Source organism: Poromitra crassiceps (assembly GCF_964638095.1).
Source record: "Poromitra crassiceps genome assembly, chromosome: 6".
Classification (NCBI taxonomy): domain Eukaryota; kingdom Metazoa; phylum Chordata; class Actinopteri; order Beryciformes; family Melamphaidae; genus Poromitra; species Poromitra crassiceps.
Window position 1 is genome coordinate 18,049,669 of NC_139627.1, and position 23,749 is coordinate 18,073,417.

At 44.0% G+C, this 23,749-nt stretch overlaps 2 protein-coding genes across 4 annotated transcripts; both read right to left on the bottom strand.

The window, feature by feature from the left end:
* Nucleotides 1-5,382: 5,382 nt before the first annotated feature.
* LOC310778147 (uncharacterized protein) lies at nucleotides 5,383-23,282 on the bottom strand. 3 transcript variants are annotated; one of them, XM_083638497.1, is made up of 6 exons: nucleotides 23,192-23,282; nucleotides 19,193-19,522; nucleotides 18,120-18,380; nucleotides 15,960-16,076; nucleotides 15,638-15,718; nucleotides 5,383-6,073 (listed from the first exon to the last, which is right to left on the bottom strand). In XM_083638497.1, the coding sequence occupies exons 1-6, from the start codon at nucleotides 23,238-23,240 to the stop codon at nucleotides 6,024-6,026; spliced, it is 888 nt and encodes a 295-aa protein (XP_083494623.1). In that variant the 5' UTR covers nucleotides 23,241-23,282; the 3' UTR covers nucleotides 5,383-6,023. The 3 variants fall into 3 exon arrangements, with proteins under 3 accessions (XP_083494623.1, XP_083494621.1, XP_083494622.1); XM_083638495.1 differs by lacking the exons at nucleotides 15,638-15,718; nucleotides 15,960-16,076 and adding an exon at nucleotides 6,401-6,517 and having other exon boundaries at nucleotides 5,383-6,159; XM_083638496.1 differs by lacking the exon at nucleotides 5,383-6,073 and having other exon boundaries at nucleotides 14,781-15,718.
* LOC310778721 (hepatic and glial cell adhesion molecule-like) lies at nucleotides 6,917-10,900 on the bottom strand (the record flags this gene model as incomplete). The annotated part of the gene is made up of 5 exons (XM_083639188.1): nucleotides 10,776-10,900; nucleotides 9,426-9,752; nucleotides 8,273-8,563; nucleotides 7,743-7,799; nucleotides 6,917-6,921 (listed from the first exon to the last, which is right to left on the bottom strand). Exons 1-5 carry the CDS (start codon nucleotides 10,822-10,824, stop codon nucleotides 6,917-6,919), a joined length of 729 nt encoding a protein of 242 aa, XP_083495314.1. The 5' UTR covers nucleotides 10,825-10,900.
* Nucleotides 23,283-23,749: the final 467 nt, after the last annotated feature.

Here is a 23,749-nt window from a genome sequence, read left to right on the forward strand (position 1 = left end):
CATGGTCACATAAAGAGCCCCCTCTCACAGCACACATGGTATGCAGAATTAAAGCCAGATTAACTAAGACACATTCACCTGACTCTCAACAGGATTTACAGCACAGCCACCTGAACACTCAAAAGCCAACAGCACAATAACAAGAAATACATTCACCTGGATCTCAATACAGGGTCCAAAATTAACTTTTTTGTCCACCAGTCAAATGGCTAGTGAATGTAAACATTTTACCAGCTACTCAATAGATAGATAGACCATTGTGGGTTTTTTGGATGGTGAGTGAAGCAAATCTACCAGCCACTTGCATATTTTACCAGCATTTGGCTGCTGGCTGGTGCTAATTTTGGATGTTGTCTTAATAACACAGGATTTACAGCACAGGTACATTCAATTAAAGTCAAAAGCACAATAACCCTCTAATTGCCCATAAACATATGGAACATTTTGTCAAAATAAGGGATAGTTTTGTCCTGGGCAAGAGACGTGGTGGGTTTCATTTCAGAGCTCTGGTCTGTCGGATTTAACATCAAACGTGTCTGTTGTTGACCTACTTGAGGTGTAGTTACACCTGCATGCAACATGTGTTTATTGTTTATAATTTATTTCACTCTGATCAAATTGTTGAATTCAACAGCTATTTTCCCAATGCTGGCATTGTGTGTGGTTACTATGGCTGAACAAACTAATTAACATATGCAACTCACACCATAAGAGACTTTGACTGCGGCACGGCATGGTTGTTGGTGCAACCCTTCTGAAACTGCTGATCTCACAACAGTCTCAAGAATTTACACAGAGTGGTGCAAAAACAACAACTTTGGTCAGCAGAAAAGTTTCTCAGAATGCAACACGTCAAACCTTAAGGCGGATGTCACTTTGGTAGCTGGTTAACACCAAGCTGAAAGCTGATACCTACCCAGTATTAGTCTGGGGTTCCAGTAAAGTGCTCAGTGAGTGTAGCTATAATGCCAGAGCAGCTTCGGTTCTGCCCTTGCACATTCATTGCAGTGGACTCCACTGTGTATTTGAGTTGAGGTTTGCCAAAGTGAAAGGGGTTGGTGGATACTTCAAACAGCACATATTACATTTTTCATTAAAAAAAAAGATGTACTACTGAACTGGCTATATTAGTTGTTTAGCTGCTGGTGGTGGGGGGGGGGGGGGGGGGGGGGGGGTTCAACCACTTTTGTGAGGCACTGTATGCATGTCACGTTCTGATTAGGGGCTGAGCCCCCCTACCAGCAGTCTTATTATCAGAGCTCATCTTGACCAGTTACTTCTAACATTAGAAAATAACATCTAGGCCAAAGTATTTCATGGGAATATTAACACAATTACACTAATCTATTATTGACCTAATATTAATTAGGATATGAATAGATTAGTAAAAATGATGGGATCATGCTTATGTCAGCATGCATTTTCAGTTAACTTCTGAGCTGTTCTTGTTCTTGTTGAGTGCAAAGTGAGGGTTTTCTAGGTGTGAAAAGGGCCGAGGTGTTTAGGCCCTTTTGGCAGCAGAGATAGGCAGGTTTCCTCTTGAAGCAAACAGCAGTTGTTGTTAGCAGCAGTTGCCTTAAATGAAAGCTAAGAAGGTCCCATTTAAAATAGGACCAAAAACAATAGTACCAAACATTGAAAAATGCCCTGACCATGTGTCTAACCCAGGATATGCACCAGCGTCTAAAATGCAATTGACTTTAGGGGTGGTTCACTTCATGAGCTGGTAACTGTGTCACAGCTACCACTAAGGAATGGCTATCATACCAAAATATCATCTACAGACATGTGTCTTATCAAAAATTATAAGCAAGTTTTGCCACCTTGAGTGGTACCGGAATCTGGTCTGGCCCATGGACTAATGACATGGTGCGGTCGTGCGGACTCCACACCCCCATGGTTGGTCGAACAAAGAGTGTAAAATAGTTCAACAGATAAGATCCTCACTCACTTCCCACTCTGCCTGGCAACAAACTGAGCACTTCACTTTGTTCCTGCCAGTTTTTAAGCCATGCAGCCGCTTTTATAATATGACGTGTCTATTTGTAGCACAAGGTGTCCAGAGGATTGACCAATCAGGAGTAGCCTATGCATATGGAGAGGGGGGCGGGGCAGAAGGGGGTGACCTGCACAACCCAGGGGCTAAACCACCTGCACCACTTACTTCTAAACCTGGGTGTGATTTTTTCCAAAAGCGAGGTGGATCATGGATTTCAATCAGAAGAGTAAAGTAAGAGAAATACAGCAACAAGATTGACTTATAAACATGTAATTAAACTGTACTGAATCTGATTACATGTCAATTAGAAGGCTTGTCAAACTAAAACGGCAATAGATTACTTGCACAACTCCACTACTTCCTGAAATGAGTAGGGCATCTTGGTTTCCTCTCCTACACTATTGGATGAACTGATTAATGTCAGGGATGCCTGACTGCTGCAGTCACAACAACAGTGATCAGGCACACCTGACATTAATCAGTTCATCCAATATTGTAGGACAGGAAACCAAGATGCCCTACTCATTTCAGGAAGTAGTGGAGTTGTGCAAGTAGTCTATTGCAGTGGAGTAGTCCCTAGAGAAGTGGGACTACCAGTGTCTTCCTACAGTCCTAAGACATGGTCAGGTAAACTGATGACTCTAATTTGCCCGTAGGTGTGAATGTGTAGTATGGTATTTGATCTAGTATAGTATTATATTATATGATACAGAGAGAGATTTTAGTCTCGGATACTGAATCTATCTCCCAGAGTGGTGTGCTAACTTATGGGATTAGTGATCATTTTCTTACTTTTTGCTCCAGGAGAGCTCATCGTGTTACTTTTAATTCTCATAAATCCATCTCAGCTAGATCTCTTAAGCGCTACTCTGTGGCCAGGCTCACTGAAGAGATTAATCTGTTAGACTGGTCATCCGTTTTAGACTCAGATGACGTTAATCAGGCTTGGGGAAACTTTAAAAAGCTTTTTTCTTCTGCCATTGACACTGTAGCCCCAGCCAGAACTGTCAGAATTAAGCAGAGATCCAACCCGTGGTTTACCCAGGAGATCCTTGAAGCCATCGGCTCCAGGGATAAGGCCCTCTCCCAGTTTAAAAAGTCAGGTAACCAAGCTGACCTCCTGCTGTTCAGAGGTTTTAGAAATGTGGTACAGTCTAAGGTCAGAGAGGCCAAAGCGAATTATTTCTCTGATCAGATCAGAGATAACAAAGACAACCCACAAACTCTCTGGAAAACACTTAAAAACTTGGGCTGCACTACAAAACCACGTAAAGACTCAAATCCTTGTATCTTTTTAGATATTAATGGCGAAAAAGTAAAGAACAAAAATCAGATTGCTAACCATTTTAATACCTTTTTTACTTCTATTGCTAAGAAACTTGTTGATTGCTTGCCCACAGGCCCTGCAACCTTTGGACAGAGCCATCTTCTTGACTTTTATGCCAGTTTGGGGGCAACTCCGAACAGCTTTTCTTTCAAGCCAGTCTCAGTGGCAAAAATCGCCAATCTGTTAAAGAGCCTTAAATGTGCTAAAGCCACTGGTCTGGACAATATTTCCGCCAGGTTTTTAAAGGACGCTGCAGATTCGATAGCACCTTCAGTCAGCCATATTGTAAATCTATCCCTTGAGCAAGGCATTGTTCCCCTCGACATGAAGCATGCCAAAACAATACCTCTTTTTAAAAAAGGCAACAGGTCAGACCCGGGTAATTATCGACCTATTTCAATTCTCAGTGTCACTTCTAAGGTACTGGAGAAAGTAGTCCATGAGCAGCTTTACAATTTTATTAATGAGTCCAATTTATTGTACTCATTTCAATCTGGTTTTAGGAAGTCTCACTCAACTGACTCCTGTCTTCTTTATCTGACTGATTTTATCCGCTCAGAAATGGATGTCGGTAAAATCTGTGGCATGATTTTAATTGACCTCCAGAAAGCTTTTGACACGGTAGACCATAGCCTACTTTTTAATAAACTCTCTGCTCTTGGCCTTAGCCCTTCAGGCCTCAATTGGTTCACCTCCTACCTGTCAGAGAGGGACCAAATGACAGAATGCCTCGGCCAGCTTTCAAAGCCCCTGCCTGTGACGTGTGGGGTCCCTCAAGGAAGTGTCTTAGGTCCATTACTGTTTTTAATTTACATAAACGACCTACAAGCTGCTTGTAACTCTAACTTGTTTCTGTACGCAGATGATTCAGCCATTTTGGCCTCTGACAAGGATCTGTCTAAAATTCAGACGACTCTTAGAGTACAATTTGATCACATCAAGGCATGGCTCACTGACAACAAGTTGTCCCTTCATATGGCTAAAACAGAATATATTTTATTTGGTTCAAAACCCAGGTTGCGCAGATTGGTTTCATCTGAAATTATCCTCGGAGGCCAGATCTTCCCTGCTAAAACGTCAGTGAGCTACCTGGGTTGCATTTTAGACAGCAGCCTGGGTGGGGAAACCATGGCTCTAAAAACCATTAGCAAGGTTAATGGTAGAACCAAATTCATAGCCAGAAAAGCTCCTTTACTGGATGCAGCCAGTCTGCTTTTGCTGGCTAGCTCTCTTGTTTTATGTTGTTTTGATTACGCCATTTGCTCCTGGTATGGAGGACTGTCAAAGGTACTCAAAGATAAATTACAAGTCTCCCAGAACAAATTAATCAGGGTTGTCTTAGGTCTATCCTCTAGAGACCACGTTGGGAAACAGCATTTTCAGCAGCTTGGCTGGCTCCCTCTAGAGGCCAGGGCGGTCCAGCTGCAGCTCAGTATGGTCCACAATATCTGCAACAATAAGGCCCCTGTATATCTTAAGGATCATTTCCAGAGGAGTGGTTATGCTCATGCTCATCAAACCAGAGCTAGTATAGCAGATCTTTGCCTGCCCAGGTTCAAAACCAACATGGGCAAATGTTCTTTTAGGTTTAGTGGAGCTGTAAACTGGAACATGTTAGCCCTCCCGATCAAGACTACTACCAGCCAGCTTTCTTTTAAAATGAAGGTCAAATCCTGGCTTTTAGATAATGTCACAGCATAGATGCACTTTGTCTTGGTTTTCTTTCATTTAATTTTATATTATTTTATGTATTTTTATTACTTTTAGTATTTGAGCATTGTTTTGTATTTTAGTATTGTATAGTAGTCTATAGTCTATGTCTCTCTTTTATCATTCTTTGTACTTATGCTTGTTTCGTGTTGTTTGTATTGTCTGTCCTAGACCAAGGACCACAATGGAAACAAGTCTTTGACTTTATTGTGTTTTAATCCTTGATGATGTTTTCCGAGATGCATGTCCTCTGTTCCATGTTTTCTTTGTTACAATACATCAAATAAAATCAATCAATCAATCAATCAGAGATAGTAGATACCGGTAGATCATTTTATTATTGTGTCACTCGACATACAGGACAAACACAATACCCCCAATAAAAACAAAGGTTGACTACCACTCATTAATAAGAGTTGAGACAGTCATACATATAATAGTATATCTAAATAAAACATATACATTATATACATACACACAATATACACACATAAGTACATAACCTCTATTTCATTATAAAATGCATTCACTCATGAATGAATGTCTAATATTGAGGATGAGATGAGCAAGCTTTGGCACATTTATTAAAGCTCCCATATGATGAAAAACAAGTTTCTCCTTGTCCGTACAGTACAGATATACTTTAGTCATGTTTCAAGCTAACAACTCACAGAATGTGACAAGTGTGACTGACTCTGTATTGTTGCCCTATAGGAAGCTATTAGCTTCCTTCCTGGAAAAACGTGCTTCTACAAGCCATTTGTTTTGCAATCTGGTCTGACATGTTCCGTCTGTTTTCTTCTACAAGGAGCTGCCATGTTGGTTTTGGAGGTTTTCCGCATCTGCACCATGATCTGCACCCCCCTTACCCTGCCGATCAGGCAGCCAATCAGCAGTTCTGCAGTTTATTTCTTCACCACCTTGGCGTACACGCAGTCATCCTCAGTCTGTTCAGTGGGCATGTTGACCTCCACCTCCGACTGGGCCTCAGTGAGCTGCCTGTGGTCCCCCGACACATTGACCTGGCTGTCCTCCTCCTCCTCCATGTGGGCCTTTTCCTCCTGTGACTTCGCCTGCCGCTGCAAGATGTGGACGTCAGCGTAGGTCATGTCCTGTCCGCTCTCTGTGGAGAGGAGAGATGGAGGTCAATCAGGTGGTCAAAACATGTCAGATGATGATCACATGATCACAAAGGCCCAGTGACAGCAAGCAAATGTGCTGCATGTGTTCAGTGTTAAGCCGTGCTGTGTGACAGTTCTCCTGACACTCAGCACATCTGGAGATCAACTGCAGCCTGTATCATTAGCAACAGCAGATATGTGCACACTCTACTGTGGATACAAAAGAGCTGAATGTTTGTGGACCTTGTTTCTTCCTGGTTCCTTTCTTCTTCTTTTTCATCACAACACAGCAGACTCCGCCCACAACCACTAAGAGAACGAGCAGCGCCGACAGAGAACCAGCAATGAGCCCGATGTGTCCTGTTCAAATGACAAGAGATCACATACTGAGTTAACCAGTCTGCCAGGAGATGCAAAGATAATACGGTAATATGAAAAGAGAAATTACATCAGTGAATGAATCATCACATACTAATGTACCAGGGGTCTGTGGGGTTTGACAGTCATGGTTTGATTGGAGGGTCTGATGTGAGTGGAGGCTCTAACGAACTCTGTGGAGCCGGTCTTTTTACCCGTGGTGGTGGCCTCACTTAAAGGTTCTTTGGTCGTTGTTGCAGCTCATGTTGAATGTCACGGGCCAGTTAGCTGGTCTGTCATCACATAACTATTTTGGCTACCTCGTTGTCTAGGGGTTTCAACATTACCATCAAAACCAACTATCCGTAAACATTTGGATGAATGAATGGACCAATGTTAGCATCAGGCTGCAGCATAGGTTAGACACAGAGGAGGCCTCCTGCACTGTTGCTCTGGCTCTGCTGACTTGACCCAAACTGCACCTTGACACCTCCATCGTCTCGCCCTCTTGCCCTCACAGTGCTCTGCCTGGTAGACGTCTGTCTGCTTCAGTGGTCAGTTCACACAGTGTTGTGCTGAACTTGACTTCAACATCCCGTTAATACGAGCACACGACAAACAGACGACAAACGCTGACAAACAAACAGTCACTGGGCTGTGGTCAGATCCACGCTCACAACAGTCTCTCTTTACCGGTTTGGTATTCAAAGTTAACTCTCAGCATCTGGAAGCCTCTTGATCTGCAGTTAACTTTCTGTTTCACTAGTCTCTCTTCTGATACTTGAGTTAAATTTAGACCCACGCTGATCTGACGGAGTCCACACACTGCCTCAGTCTTCCCACAGCTGCTCATGTGCTCACTCTCCCTCTCACACTGGCTCATGTGCTCACTCACCCTCACACACTGGCTCATGTGCTCCCTCACCCTCACACACTGGCTCATGTGCTCCCTCACCCTCACACACTGGCTCATGTGCTCACTCACCCTCACACACTGGCTCATGTGCTCCCTCACCCTCACACACTGGCTCATGTGCTCCCTCAGCTCTCAATGGCATCTCGAGCGCACCTGAAACCACTCGTCTGAATGGTGATTAGGCCCGCCCACCGAGACGAGCTAGCCAGTAACCTTACTCCATTCACTCAAATGACATCCTATGATTGACAGTTAGACTAACCAGTGACAGCTCTTGAATGACAGCTGTATGTGACCATAACATTGACTTACCGCTAATATACTGGGCATTGGTCTCATTGGATGAGGTACAGTTGTCACACATGAAGTCTGTGGGCAAATACAACAGTCACATCATAATCATCAGTTCATCAACATCACACCTTTTCTTCTTCTCCCCAATTGTACTTGGCCAATTCCCTGCTAGGTTGTCCCAGTTGAGAGTCTTACATCCACATGCTTCCTCTGATACATTTGCAGTAGCCAGCAGCTTATTTTCACCTGACAGCGAGGAGTATCACCGGCAGGACGTAGCAGGTGGGAGGATCACATTATTTGCCACAGTTCCACTTCCACTTGGACAGGTGCCCCGACCAACCAGAGGAGGCGCTAGTACAGCGACCAGGACACATACCCTTAATCGCGCTTCCCACCCGCAGTACAGCCAATTGTGCCTGTATGCACACCCGACCAAGCCGGAGGGAATACGGGGGCTCGAACCCACGACCCTCGTGTTAGTAGGCAGAGAATCTACCACTGCACCTGGACGCCCCAACATCACACTTTTTCATGTTCTGGCTCACCTTGACAGGTTGATATGTTCTTGCTTGCAGTGGCTTTACTGATGTTATTCTTGACCAAGCAGACAAGAAGTCCCATCAGGCCTGGTTTCAGAGTGATGTTGTTTGTCGTGTTGTTGTTTGTCATGTTGTTGTTTGTCGGTTTATCACCAGAGACGAGCTCGGTGTCCCTCAGTGTGCGTCCGTCCAGAGTCCAGCTGTACTGAGGACTGTCCCCCGTCTCAGAGGAGCAGGACACCATCACCTCTCCCTGGGACAGACACTCATCAGCCAGCTGAGCAGTGGACACAGGTGCTGAGGGAAATGGACTCAGATGAGTTTGGACATTGGCAGAATCTTTTGTCAATGTCATTTCTTGGAGTCGTCTGGTGTCCGTCATTTTGCTGTCACTGTTGTGTGAAAACCTTGTGTCTCCAAAATGTCACTTTCTGCTATTCTGCACCGTGCATTTAGAGTTGATCCAGTGGTTTTAAAAGAGTTTCATAAAACATTTAGAGTTGATCCAGTGGTTTTAAAAGAGTTTCATAAAACACAAAAGGTTTGACAATTTCCCAACCCACTCATGTCATCCTTTGATTAATGTGAAAACATGAAAATCACCAACTTTGGATTAACAAGGTTTTCAAACAACAACAGTGATGCAGTACAGTAACAGTACAACTGTATATTTGGTCATGGAAATGTTCTCTTTGTAGCATTTCATGTAGGCTAAAGTGTTTCTCTTTTCTAGTGTGCATTTGTTTGCAAATAGTAAAATACAGTATATAGGCTACCTAGCTCCAGGCTCAACTCAACTAGTGTCAAATTAGTTTTTACTAATTTATCTGTAACATTCCGGCCATGCAATGTGTAAATTATGGAATGTGTAAATTGAAAATTGAAATGTTGTTTTCAGCATTATCATGATTGGAACAAATACATTAATTAATTAAATTAATGAAAATCATATTACTGACACTGTATTATCAATTATAACAATCACACATTTTATTTTTCACACTTATATTACTAACTGACATTATTTGTTCCCATAAAGCCCAAACTGAGCATGGCTTCTACTTTCTGCTGGAAGTTGACAAATGGCTATGAGATAGTGGAATATGTCTTCTATCATTATTAATAATCTCTCCAACAATTTATTAAAGTACTTATTTACCTTGTATGAACAGTTTAAGTTGTCTTGTTCCCGACTGCTGTCCATCATTTGTGTAGATATGAAGGTCATATTCAGCACTGTCAGAGTAGGTGAGGTTACGTAGCCTAAATGTTCCATTACTCACAGTGAAGGAGGATCTGTCTTTGAAGTCATTAAGCAGAACCGTATTGTTTCTCACAGTAAGAACTTTGTTTTTTTTATTTTTCATCCATGCAAATTTGTAGACTTGTAGATTTGTTCCTTGAGCCAACAGTTGGATATCCACAGTTCCTCCCAGAGCACCGTAACACGTCTCGTTCTGTGTCCCATCACAGTAGGTTTCCACACCTGGAAATTAAAAAACAAACAAACAAACAAACAAAAAACACACAAGATGAAAAAATATATATTATGCTATATCACAATCTGTATCAATTTCTTACAATACCAGCAGCGATGTTAATGACTGCTGCAAGATTCTAGGCATGTGCCACAGTGCCATATCAATGTATTGAATATGAAGCTACAATATAGGGATATATTTGTGAATAACAGGTGTAGCTTTGACTCTCAGACCACAGCATGCAGACTGAAGGTTTTTCTTGGGAACCGCAGCCACATATACAGCTGTGACTATGACAGCTCATTTATATTCATACACTAACTGTAGTTGTTTAGCTGCTGTTCAAAAACTGTATTGCTTGCTCAATCAGGTTCATTATGTCTTCTTTGTTCAAATGATAGTTTTTGTTTCTTTTAAACAGACAAATATGCATTTGTCTGTTTAAAAGAAACAAAAACTATCAACTGTATTGCTTGGTGGAAGAATGCATGTTATTATTATTATTATTATTATTATCATCATCATTATTATTGATTACATTTTTGACAGTTTAATGAAGTGACGTTCTTTTTTTACAGTAAGAATATTGTGAGGAATCAATGACTATTCATTCCAGTTGTCCATATTTATAGGGCGAAGAGAAGAAGAGCAGAGGTCTTGACAAACAGACCTAGACCGCTCTTTGGCCTTTGTAGTTCCTATATACAGATACAAACTCTCAAAATGTTGTGAGCTCTGGGTTGTATGCAGGATAACGTTAATGCATACATCTGTCAAATTAATTACAAAACTAAAAACTAAAAATAATAATGTGAATATTGTTAATTCATTTATTGACAAAAGCTCAGTTCCATCAGCTTCAGTAAACATCACCGATGAGGTCATAACTATACTCACATACTTGATCAATAATGATCTTGTATTTGTATTCATTGAAGAATATATGGATTACTGGATCAACATAAAAACATTTATTCGCCCAATATACCATCATGAATATTAATATGTCGACTAGTCAAAGAGCTCACCATGAGAGAGTCCGAGTAGCATCATCAACAGTCCAATCACAGCCTCCATGTCTCTTCCCTGTCCCTCAGCTGAGACAGTCACCTGTTCAGACAAACTGCTCTATTTCGCCCTGTGCTCAACATGCATAACCTAAACTGACAAGCCTGATACACTGATATTTGGGCGTCGCACAAAAACTATGAAATGTCTAAACAAGGAAATTGTTGTGGTATGCCAGAGAGAAGACAAAGGAAGCGCGTACTGTAACAGTCTCACTCAAGCATTCACATGCAATATGACCAAGTGCCTTTGTAGACTGAATACATGTAGATGAGAGAGGTGTATTCTTCCTTTGTAGTGAAAGAGGATACTTCTAGATGGGACTATTAGCTAAGGAACCTTTCCATATCAACCATCTTACTTTAGGCCAAATTTTGTGTTTGCTGTCAAAGTCAGTCATGTCAAAGTGTTTATTGTCATATGCACACAGTTGAAAACAAGTTTCTCTCGTACCATGAAATTATTCCTTTGCCTTCCACTCTGAATGCCATTAATCTATCAAGAAACACAAGATATAAGTAGAGATAAGAGAGAATAATAATAAATATCCAAACAAGAACACTATGCACAATGTTATGTGACAAAATGTCTGTGCAAAGTCCTGTGCAGGTTCGCAAAATGTCTGCAAAAAAAGTGTATATGCTGTGGTTGTGGTTGTGGTGTGTGTGTGTGTGTGTGTGTGTGTGTGTGTGTGTGTGTGTGTGTGTGTGTGTGTGTGTGTGTGTGTGTGTGTGTGTGTGTGTGTGTGTGTGTGTGTGTGTGTGTGTGTGTGTTTGTATCTATGGTGTGTGTGGAGGGAGGGTGGGGGGAGAATAGGCAGGGTAAGGTTTCCTGTGGGTTAGGGTGGTGGCAGTGTAATGGACCTGTTGATCAGTTTCATTAACCTCGCAAGCCAGCTGGATCCTTAAGATCTTGAGATCTGATCAGGCGTTCGTTCGTTAACACCTTTTAACTTTTTCAACCCAACCCTAACCCTATATTCCTCCATGCTAACTGCTATCATTCAATGCTCAGATATTTGTAGTTCTATTGGTTGTTCACTCTCTGCTCTCCCGTCGCAGGCTGCTACGTCAGAGGCAAGTTGATCTGATTGGTTGCAGTTAACATGCCCAGACTGTGATAGACAGATAGGTCAACCAATCACCTGTCAAGTAGCTTTAAAAAAGTGACTGCCCTCTTCAAGGCTTGAGTTGTTCCATTCCGGGATGGATGTGTGTTTGTGAAACAGAATGTGAAACTAACCATCTGGCAGCGTCAGGTTACTGTCTGATGGCCTGGGGATAAAAGCTGTCTCTCAGAAAAAGGTAGTATTTGTGGTATTGCTCTTATACTGCCAGACAGTAGTAGTATTAGTAATCATATATCATAGTCTTATAACTGTGGGCAATGCCAAGAGCTGGCAACCTCCAAAACATTGAGTTTGAACAGGAACCACACGAACACAAATATTTCTGAAAATGCATTTTTCTCCTCCGTTTGCAATTCCCCCCCCCCCCTGTCCACACCAACAGTGTTTTAGAATATCTCTCTGTTCACATGACATTGCAAAAACTATTTAAAACACAGTTATTTCATATGGCTGAGTGTGAATTCCAGACACCTCTTGTTCGTTGCGCAAATAAGGGAGAATGTCAGCACCAGTGGCTCCTGCATTACATTACTGGCTTTCCTGGGGAAGCTAAGCAGGTCTGGCCTAGGATACTCCTTGGATGGGAGACTGGTGCTGGAAGTGGTGTTGGAGGACCAGTAGGAGGTGCTCTTCCCCTTTGGTCTGAATGGTCTGATGAATAATCTGGTCTGATGAATAATCTCCCCAATGCCCCAGGGCAGAGACAGGGACTCTGTCCTGTGAGTGAGCACCGTCCTTCGGATGAGACGTTAAACCGAGGTCCTGACTCTCTGTGGTCATTAAAGATCCCATTGGCACTCTTCATAAGAGTAGGGGTGTCACCCCGGTGCCCTGGTTACATTCACACACAGGCCTTCCTTCAATCATGGCCACCTAATCATCCCTCGTTACTTAATTGGCACATTCAGTCCTCAACTCTCCACCGTGAGAGCTGATGTGTGGTGAGCGTTCTGGTGAAAACTGGCTGCCGTGCATCACCCAGGTGGGTGCTACGCATCGGTGGTGGATGAGTTGAGTTCCCTCCCCTGATATGTGAAGCGCTTTGAGTGTCTTGAAAGGCGCTATATAAATCCTATCTATTATTATTATTATTATTATTATTATTATTAATAAAATTATTATTAAAATAGTTCAACTTGAGCGGATAAGATCCTCACTCACTTCTCACTCTGCCTTATTATTGACTGATAAAAAAATGTAATACTACACTTTCAATGATATCCGTGTTCATGTGGACGGGCCCTCATAGTTTCCTCTTTGGCTCCATATTTCACTGAAAATGTTTTTCACTTGAAACCTGCCCTGCTGATGTGTTCCTGTTACCATGAGGAAACTGTTAGGTGTTACTTGCCAGCTAGAAGGTGCTAGCCACTTCCTGTAGCATGCGTGTTTGGTCTTTTCATCAGTGGTAAGCAGGGCTAACATGCAGACTAATGCAGTGACTCAGCCTTTTTCATATCAAGGACCCCTCATTTAGTCCACATTATTAGGGCCACGGATGCCCGAGATGGTTTCTCTCAGACCCAAATCTGACTTTTTTTTTTATTGTTAGAGATGATTTTGTCCAGAATCTCATAACTATCTGTAAACAGTCATTCTTCTACATTCTCTAAAAAAATCAAATAATTGTGACGTTAACAACACTTCATCAATTTGCTGGGGACCTACAGGGCCTATAGGCTACACTATAGGAGGAGGGCATATAGCCTATGACTAGATTATGCCCTCCCACTTTTCAACACAAGGTGACACCCTTGATCCACCTGACAGGTGTGGCATGATTACATCATGATTATTGCACAGGTGTGCCATGAGCTCGTCACAATAATGCTGCCTTCAAATGCGGTCGTGTTTATCGTGTTCAAGGGAAGAGTCCATAGGAACGGCCCCCCTCCTGTGGTATTCACCACTTCGGAAGTGGACATTTTCTGAACACATTGGAGATGGTTTATGGTGGTGAAATTAACATTCAATTCACAGGCAGCAGCTCTGGTGGACATTCCTGCAGTCAGCATGCAATTTGTACAGTCCCTCAAAACTTCCTACATCTGTGTCACTGTGTTGTGTGATCAAACTGCACATTTTAGACTGGCCTTTTATTGTGAGCAGCCCAAAGCACACCTGTGCAATAATAATCCTGGTGTTTCATCAGCATCTTGATATGTCACACCTGTCAGGTGGATGGATTATTCTGGCAAAGGAGAAGTGCTCATAAACAAATTTGTGTGCATAGAAAAAGTCTTAGATCTTTTAATTCATCTCATGAAAAATGGGAGCAAAAAAACAGTGTTGCGTTTATATTTTTGTTCGACATACTGTATATAGGTTACTAGGTTCCCCATTCTCGTTATAAATTGTATTGTGGTGTACATTGTGTAATGTACGCATTGTATTTATCACATATTACATATTTTATTTCTTCTATTTCTTGTGGTGTATTGAGTAAAGACACAATACAATTACTCTTACTACATTTCAAGATATAACTTAAAACCTAATTCTGAGGAGAGTAGACAACAGAAATAAACTCCTCAAAAAAAGTTTGTAAACTTGTTTGGTTGATCATATCTCTGCTGTTACTGTATCCTCAGCATTGTATCTTATGTTATTGGAAAGCCTGTTCATTTCCCTTCACAACACTGTCTCATTTGTAAGGAGGATTCTGCATTTGTGGGATGAGCAGCACAGCAAATTTCCCTGCCAATGTTAAACAGTGTATCCTCCTGTTGGTATTGACTCTATCGTTTTGAGGTGTTTGGGGATTAAATGATTTAACAAACAAGACATATTGACAATTTTTATGCTTTATTCATTGAACACAGTCAGGAGCCTCAGTAGCAGGTGGAAGAACCATACGCCCCGCCCCCATTTTGATCTCAAAATCGCATTACATTTACAAGAAAACAGTGTATCTTGAATGGTAACCTTATGTTGCACCAGGAGGTGTAAATAAAAACTCCAGTCAATAAACATCACAGATTTTTTTAACAATTCCACCCCTCGACTCCTCCCATCCAATAAAACTGCCTTTTTCCGTAAGTGATCTCCCATTGGTTTACACTTTGGAATGATCCCTCCCCGCGTTATGACCGGACCAAACATCCATCATTGTGTTTCAACAGGAAGTAGGCTATATTATATACATAGTTATTATATACAGTATAAATATACAAGAATACAAGAATTTTCTTTCTTTACTAGTGTCCTCTAGAGAGAGTGGCGTCAGCGGAGGACCAAAATGCGAGACTCATTAGCCAATGAACAGCCAGGAATGGGTCTCACGCTACTTTTGCATGCTAAAATAAAGCTGATAATGTACAATTTGATTCAAGGGGGGAAAAACCATTTCAGAGTACAACACAAACTGTCTATTTTGCTGCAACTCGACAGTGCTGCTTAATCCAGGACCTTACTTCCTGGAACTCTTGAGAGTAAAAAACTGGTCCATTGGAGTGAATGGAGATGTCGGGACTCTTCTATCTACACGGCTCTGCCCACTACTATCCAGTCTGTTTGACAGTAGAATATGTTTGGTCCTGATCCATGGTGGCTGGACTGAGGCTCTGGTAGGTGGCGTCTGGGTCGGATCTCATCCTCAGTCTGTTCAGTGGGCACATTGACCTCCACCTCCAACTGGGCCTCAGTGAGCTGCCTGTGGTCCCCCGACACATTGACCTGGCTGTCCTCCTCCACCTCCATGTGGGCCTTTTCCTCCCGTGACTTCGCCTGACGCTGCAAGATGGACGTTAGCGTCGGTCATGTCCTGTCCGCTCTCTGTGGAGAGGAGAGATGGAGGTCAATCAGGTGGTCAAAACATGTCAGCTGATGATCACATGATCACAAAGGCCCAGTGACAGCAAGCAAATGTGCTGCATGTGTTCAGTGTTAAGCCGTGCTGTGTGACAGTTCTCCTGACACTCAGCACATCTGGAGATCAACTGCAGCCTGTATCATTAGCAACAGCAGATATGTGCACACTCTACTGTGGATACAAAAGAGCAGAATGTTTGTGGACCTTGTTTCTTCCTGGTTCCTTCCTTCTTCTTTTTCATCACAACACAGCAGACTCCGCCCACAACCACTAAGAGAACGAGCAGCGCCGACAGAGAACCAGCAATGAGCTCGATGTGTCCTGTTCAAATGACAAGAGATCACATGCATCACATCAGATGCAAAGATAATAATATGAAAAGAAAAATGACATCAGTGAATGGATCATCACATACTAATGTACCAGGGGTCTGTGGGTTTGACAGTCATGGTTTGATTGGAGGGTCTGATGTGAGTGGAGGCTCTAACGAACTCTGTGGAGCCGGTCTTTTTACCCGTGGTGGTGGCCTCACTTAAAGGTTCTTTGGTCGTGGTTGCAGCTCATGTTGAATGTCACGGGCCAGTTAGCTGGTCTCTCATCACATAACTATTTTGGCTACCTCGTTGTCTAGGGGTTTCAACATTACCATCAAAACCAACTATCCATAAACATTTGGATGAATGAATGGACCAGTAGCATCAGGCTGCAGCATAGGTTAGACACAGAGGAGGCCTCCTGCACTGTTGCTCTGGCTCTGCTGACTTGACCCAAACTGCACCTTGACACCTCCATTGTCTCGCCCTCTTGCCCTCACAGTGCTCTGCCTGGTAGATGTCTGTCTGCTTCAGTGGTCAGTTCACACAGTGTTGTGCTGAACTTGACTTCAACATGGAGGTCCCATTAATACGAGCACACGACAAACAGACGACAAACGCTGACAAACAAACAGTCACTGGGCTGTGGTCAGATCCACGCTCACAACAGTCTCTCTTTACCGGTTTGGTATTCAAAGTTAACTCTCAGCATCTGGAAGCCTCTTGATCTGCAGTTAACTTCCTGTTTCACTAGTCTCTCTTCTGATACTTGAGTTGAACTTAGACCCACGCTGATCTGACGGAGTCCACACACTGCCTCAGTCTTCCCACAGCTGCTCATGGCTCACTCTCCCTCACACACTGGCTCATGTGCTCACTCACCCTCACACACTGGCTCATGTGCTCACTCACCCTCACACACTGGCTCATGTGCTCACTCACCCTCACACACTGGCTCATGTGCTCACTCACCCTCACACACTGGCTCATGTGCTCACTCACCCTCACACACTGGCTCATGTGCTCACTCACCCTCACACACTGGCTCATGTGCTCCCTCACCCTCACACACTGGCTCATGTGCTCCCTCACCCTCACACACTGGCTCATGTGCTCCCTCACCCTCACACACTGGCTCATGTGCTCCCTCACCCTCACACACTGGCTCATGGCTCACTCACCCTCTCACACTGGCTCATGTGCTCCCTCACCCTCACACACTGGCTCATGTGCTCACTCACCCTCTCACACTGGCTCATGTGCTCACTCACCCTCTCACACTGGCTCATGTGCTCCCTCACCCTCTCACACTGGCTCATGTGCTCCCTCAGCTCTCAATGGCATCTCGAGCGCACCTGAAACCACTCGTCTGAATGGTGATTAGGCCCGCCCACCGAGACGAGCTAGCCAGTAACCTTACTCCATTCACTCAAATGACATCCTATGATTGACAGTTAGACTAACCAGTGACAGCTCATGAATGACAGCTGTATGTGACCATAACATTGACTTATCGCTAATATACTGGGCATTGGTCTCATTGGATGAGGTGCAGTTGTCACACATGAAGCCTGTGGGCAAATACGACAGTCACATCATCATAATCATCAGTTCAACAACATCACACCTTTTCTTCTTCTCCCCAATTGTACTTGGCCAATTCCCTGCTAGGTTGTCCCAGTTGAGAGTCTTACTACCACATGCCTCCTCCGATACATTTGCAGTAGCCAGCAGCTTATTTTCACCTGACAGCGAGGAGTATCACCGGCAGGAAGTAGCAGGTGGGAGGATCACATTATTTGCCACAGTTCCACTTCCACTTGGACAGGTGCTCCGACCGACCAGAGGAGGCGCTAGTACAGCGACCAGGACACATACCCTTAACCGCGCTTCCCACCCGCAGAGACGGCCAATTGTGCCTGTATGCACACCCGACCAAGCCGGAGGGAATACGGGGGCTCGAACCCACGACCCTCGTGTTAGTAGGCAGAGAATCTACCACTGCACCTGGACGCCCCAACATCACACTTTTTCATATGTTCTGGCTCACCTTCACAGATTGATATGGTCTTGCTTGCAGTGGCTTTACTGATGTTATTCTTGACCAAGCAGAGAAGAAGTCCCGTCAGGCCTGGTTTCAGAGTGATGTTGTTTGTCGTGTTGTTACCAGAGACGAGCTCGGTGTCCCTCAGTGTGCGTCCGTCCAGAGTCCAGCTGTACTGAGGACTGTCCCCCGTCTCAGAGGAGCAGGACACCATCACCTCTCCCTGGGACAGACACTCATCAGCCAGCTGGGCAGTGGACACAGGTGCTGAGGGAAATGGACTCAGATGAGTTTGGACATTGTCAGAATCTTTTGTCAGTGTACTTTCTTGGAGTCGTCTGGTGTCAGTCAGTCTGCTGTCACTGTTGTGTGAAAACCTTGTGTCTCCAAAATGTCCGTTTCTGCACCGTGCATTTAGAGTTGATCCAGTGGTTTTAAAAGAGTTTCATAAAACACAAGAGGTTTGACAATTTCCCAACCCACTCATGTCATCCTTTGATTAACGTGAAAACATGAAAATCAACAACTTTGGATTAACAAGGTTTTCAAACAACAACAGTGATGCAGTACAGTAACAGTACAATTGTATATTTGGTCATGGAAGTGTTCTCTTTGTAGCATTTCATGTAGGCTAAAGTGTTTCTCTTTTCTAGTGTGCATTTGTTTGCAAATAGTAAAATACAGTATATAGGCTACCTAGCTCCAGGCTCAACTCAACTAGTGTCAAATTAGTTTTTACTAATTTATCTGTAACATTCCGGCCATGCAATGTGTAAATTATGGAATGTGTAAATTGAAAATTGAAATATTGTTTTCAGCATTATCATGATTGGAACAAATACATTAATTAATGAAATTAATGAAAATCATATTACTGACACTGTATTATCAATTATAACAATCACACATTTTATTTTTGACACTTATATTACTAACTGACATTATTTGTTCCCATAAAGCCCAAACTGAGCATGGCTTCTACTTTCTGCTGGAAGTTGACAAATGGCTATGAGATAGTGGAATATGTCTTCTATCATTATTAATAATCTCTCCAACAATTTATTAAAGTACTTATTTACCTTGTATGAACAGTTTAAGTTGTCTTGTTCTCGACTGCAGCTGTCCATCGTTTGTGTAGATATGAAGGTCATATTCAGCACTGTCAGAGTAGGTGAGGTTACGTAGCCTAAATGTTCCATTACTCACAGTGAAGGAGGATCTGTCTTTGAAGTCATTAACCAGAACCGTATTGTTTCTCACAGTAAGAACTTTGTTTTTTTTATTTTTCATCCATGCGAATTTGTAGACTTGTAGATTTGTTCCTTGAGCCAACAGTTGGATATCCACAGTTCCTCCCAGAGCACCGTAACACATCTCGTTCTGTGTCCCATCACAGTAGGTTTCCACACCTGGAAATTAAAAAAACAAACAAACAAACAAACAAACAAAAAACACACAAGATGAAAAAATATATATTATGCTATATCACAATCTGTATCAATTTCTTACAATACCAGCAGCGATGTTAATGACTGCTGCAAGATTCTAGGCATGTGCCACAGTGCCATATCAATGTATTGAATATGAAGCTACAATATAGGGATATATTTGTGAATAACAGGTGTAGGTTTGGGAACCGCAGCGACATATACAGCTGTGACTATGACAGCTCATTTATATTCATACACTAACTGTAGTTGTTTAGCTGCTGTTCAAAAACTGTATTGCTTGCTCAATCAGGTTCATTATGTCTTCTTTGTTCAAATGATAGTTTTTGTTTCTTTTAAACAGACAAATGCATATTTGTCTGTTTAAAAGAAACAAAAACTATCAACTGTATTGCTTCGTGGAAGAATGCATGTTATTATTATTATTATTATTATTATTATCATCATCATTATTATTGATTACATTTTTGACAGTTTAATGAAGTGACGTTCTTTTTTTACAGTAAGAATATTGTGAGGAATCAATGACTATTCATTCCAGTTGTCCATATTTATAGGGCGAAGAGAAGAAGAGCAGAGGTCTTGACAAACAGACCTAGGCCTGCAGCCCTAGGTCCGGCCGTCATCGTCCTAGCCACCTGTCGTCATTCTAGGCCATCTACCCACTACTCCTTCTACTGTCTGACACCCCGGGCTCATCACCATCACCGACTCCTATCCTCATCATCCTGGTCACCTGCTTGCCTAAGGGAAGGGGGGGGCGCCCCCCCAGCCCCCCCCCCGCCGCCTCATCATCACCTCCAACTCCTATCCTCCCCTCCTCTTAATCATCACCTCCGACTCCTATCCTCCCCTCCCCTCCTCTTAATCCATGTCACCAACGCGGACTCATGGATTCCTCAGATCATCCTCATGGAACTCCCAATCTTGTTACCCTTTTTGTCACCTAGCTAATTAACTAGTATTCTCTAAACCTACGAACACTTAAAGACTGCATTTTCTATTTCTTTTTGGACTCTACTTTTTAGATTTTCAACTCCCTTCCCTGATCTTAGGATAATTTAAAAATTACATTTTTATATCCCTTCTGTTGGACTCTTTTTTACATTTTCAATTTTCTGTTCTCTTGTACATTTTATTTCCATAATAAACCATTCACAGAGTTTCATTATCGGAAACTCTGTGCATGGTTTAGCCCGGCATCTCTCGGCCTGTCTCGGAGGGGAGTCCCCAGATGGGGGTCCGCTGCTGTGGCCTGGTGGGTGGGCCCGTCCCCCGCGTGGCCTGCTCTCACGCTCTCAGTCACTATGCTGGTGGCTGGGGGCTGGGGGGGCGGGTCGCGTGGGGGCTGGGTCCGCCTGGGCCGCAGCAATTGGCCCCTAGCACAACGACCTCACAAGGTTCCTCCTCAGCCAAGTCACTGGGGCAATCCATGCGGCGATCCATATGGTGGAAAGGTTTTCTTGCGTTCACTGGGGGTGAGGGGGTGCCGCTGTGTCCCGGCCTGGCCTTCCCTCCCACGCCATATGTGGGCGGGGGCCGGGTCGGGGGGCATCGGTGCTCTTCATCACTGGTCGAGGGCTGCCGGTTGGTTTAGAACAGCTTAGGTAGGCGATAGATTAGCTACAGCCTAAGGCTGACCTGTTAGTGTTCAGGCTAAAATCAGATTAGAGCAGGGTAGGATAGGCCAGATTAGGCTGTAGAATAGCTAGATACTATGTCCCAGTTAGCTCTGGTTAATGCTTAGAGTAGTCAGTTGTCTGATCTTCTCCCCCCCCCTCTCTTTCCCCCTTTCCCCGCTTCTTCCCTTCTTCCCCCTTCTTGTTCTCCTCTCTTTCCATGCTCTTTCCTCCCCCACATCCCACCGCCCCCCCTCCCTTCTCCTGCTCTCTCCTCATTCTCCCCCCCCTCTGCTCCTTCTCCTCTTCTCCCCTATTTTCCTGAATCCCTGCCACTTCCTGCTCTTCCTTCTCTCACATTCCCCCTGCTCTCCTTCCCCTGCACCCTCCCACCTCTCCTTCTCTGCCTCTCTGTCCTCCTCCCTCTCTCACATTCCCCCTGCTCTCCTTCCCCTGCACCCTTCCACCTCTCCTTCTCTGTCCTCTCCTCCTCCACATTTCCCATTTTCCCCCCACCCTCGCCCTAATCCGGGCCCGTATCCTACTCCCTCCCTCCACCCTAGACCCTACCTCTACTCTCTGTCCTCCCCCCTCTCTCACATTCCCCCTGCTCTTCTTCCCCTGCTCTCCTTCCCCTGCACCTCTACTCTCTGTCCTCCCCCCTCTCTCACATTCCCCCTGCTCTCCTTCCCCTGCACCCTCCCACCTCTCCTTCTCTGTTCTCTCCTCCTCCACATTTCCCATTTTCTCCCCACCCTCGCCCTAATCCGGGCCCGTATCCTACTCCCTCCCTCCACCCTAGACCCTACCTCTACTCTACCTCCCCTGTACCCTTCCACCTCTCCTTCTCTGTTCTCTCCTCCTCTCTGTCCTCTCCCCTCTCTCACATTCCCACTGCTCTTCTTCCCCTGCGCCCTCCCACCTCTCCTTCTCTGTTCTCTCCTCCTCTCTGCCCTCTCCTCCCTCTCACATTCCCCCTGCTCTCCCTCCCCTGCACCCTCTCCTTCTCTGTTCTCTCCTCCTCCACATTTCCCATTTCTCCCCACCCTCGCCCTAATCCGGGCCCGTATCCTACTCCCTCCCCTCCCCCAACCCTAGACCCTACCCCTACCCTGGCTCTCCCTCCCCTGCACCCTCATCTCTCCTCCCCTGTTCTCTCCTCCCCTCCCCCAACCCTAGACCCTACCCCTACCCTGGCTCTCCCTCCCCTGCACCCTCATCTCTCCTCCCCTGTTCTCTCCTCCTCCACATTTCCTATTTTCTCCCCACCTCCCCCCTCTCCTCCCTCCCTCCCTCCACCCTAGACCCTACCTCTACTCTACCTCCCCTGTACCCTTCCACCTCTCCTTCTCTGTTCTCTCCTCCTCTCTGTCCTCTCCCCTCTCTCACATTCCCACTGCTCTCCTTCCCCTGCGCCCTCCCACCTCTCCACATTTCCTATTTTCTCCCCACCTCCCCCCTCTCCTCCCTCCTCCCTCTCCCTCCCTCCTCCACTCTCCTGCTTTCTTCAAATGTTCAAATGTTATCTTTATTCTGTATATTCTTGTTACTGTGTGTTAGCTAGAATCAGCTAGACATACTTTCTGTGAAGCCCTCTGAGACATGCTTGTGAATTAGGGCTATATAAATAAACTTGACTTGACTTGACTTGACCTAGACCGCTCTCTGGCCTTTGTAGTTCCTATATACAGATACAAACTCTCAAAATGTTGTGAGCTCTGGGTTGTATGCAGGATAACGTTAATGCATACATCTGTCAAATTAATTACAAAACTAAAAACTAAAAATAATAATGTGAAGATTGTTAATTCATTTATTGACAAAAGCTCAGTTCCATCAGCTTCAGTAAACATCACTGATGAGGTCATAACTATACTCACATACTTGATCAATAATGATCTTTTATTTGTATTCATTGAAGAATATATGGATTACTGGTTCAACACAAAACAGTTTATTCACACAATATACCATCATGAATATTAATATGTAGACTAGTCAAAGAACTCACCATGAGAGAGTCTGAGTAGCATCATCAACAGTCCAATCACAGCCTCCATGTCTCCCTGTCCCTCAGCTGAGACAGTCACCTGTTCAGACAAACTGCTCTATTTCACCCTGTGCTCAACATGCTCTCCTCTGACAAGCCTTATATGATACACTGGTATGGTCATCGCACAGAAACTATGAAATGTCTAAACAAGGAAATTGTTGTGGTAGGCCTATTTATAGGTAGAGAGAAGACGGAAGAAGGAAGTGTTTATCAGTCTCACTAAAGCATCACACACAATATGGCCAAGTGCCTTTAATAGAGTGAAGGGAGGAGACGGGTGTATTCTTCCTTCATAGCAAAAGAGGATTTGAGCTGAGACTTCTAAGGTGTTCAAGGCACCTCTATAATATGGCAGTGACAAAACAACAATCATTGAAACATACTTCTAGATGGGTCTAAGGAACTTTTCCATATCTACCGATCAATAAGTTTAAGTAGGCCTACATCTTTTTGTCAGTCAAAGTGTTTATTCAATACATGGGCAAAATGCGACCACAGGGCCGCCCCCAACGTCCA

Excerpts from the sequence above, each read along its gene's own strand:
- LOC310778147 (XM_083638495.1), bottom strand. The coding sequence starts at position 23,240 with ATGGAGGCTGTGATTGGACTGTTGATGATGCTACTCAGACTCTCTCAT. Across the intron at positions 19,523-23,191 it reads GCTACTCAGACTCTCTCATG|GTGTGGAAACCTACTGTGAT; the intron begins GTGAGTTCTTTG and ends TTTAATTTCCAG. Across the intron at positions 18,381-19,192 it reads ACTTAAACTGTTCATACAAG|CACCTGTGTCCACTGCCCAG; the intron begins GTAAATAAGTAC and ends CATTTCCCTCAG.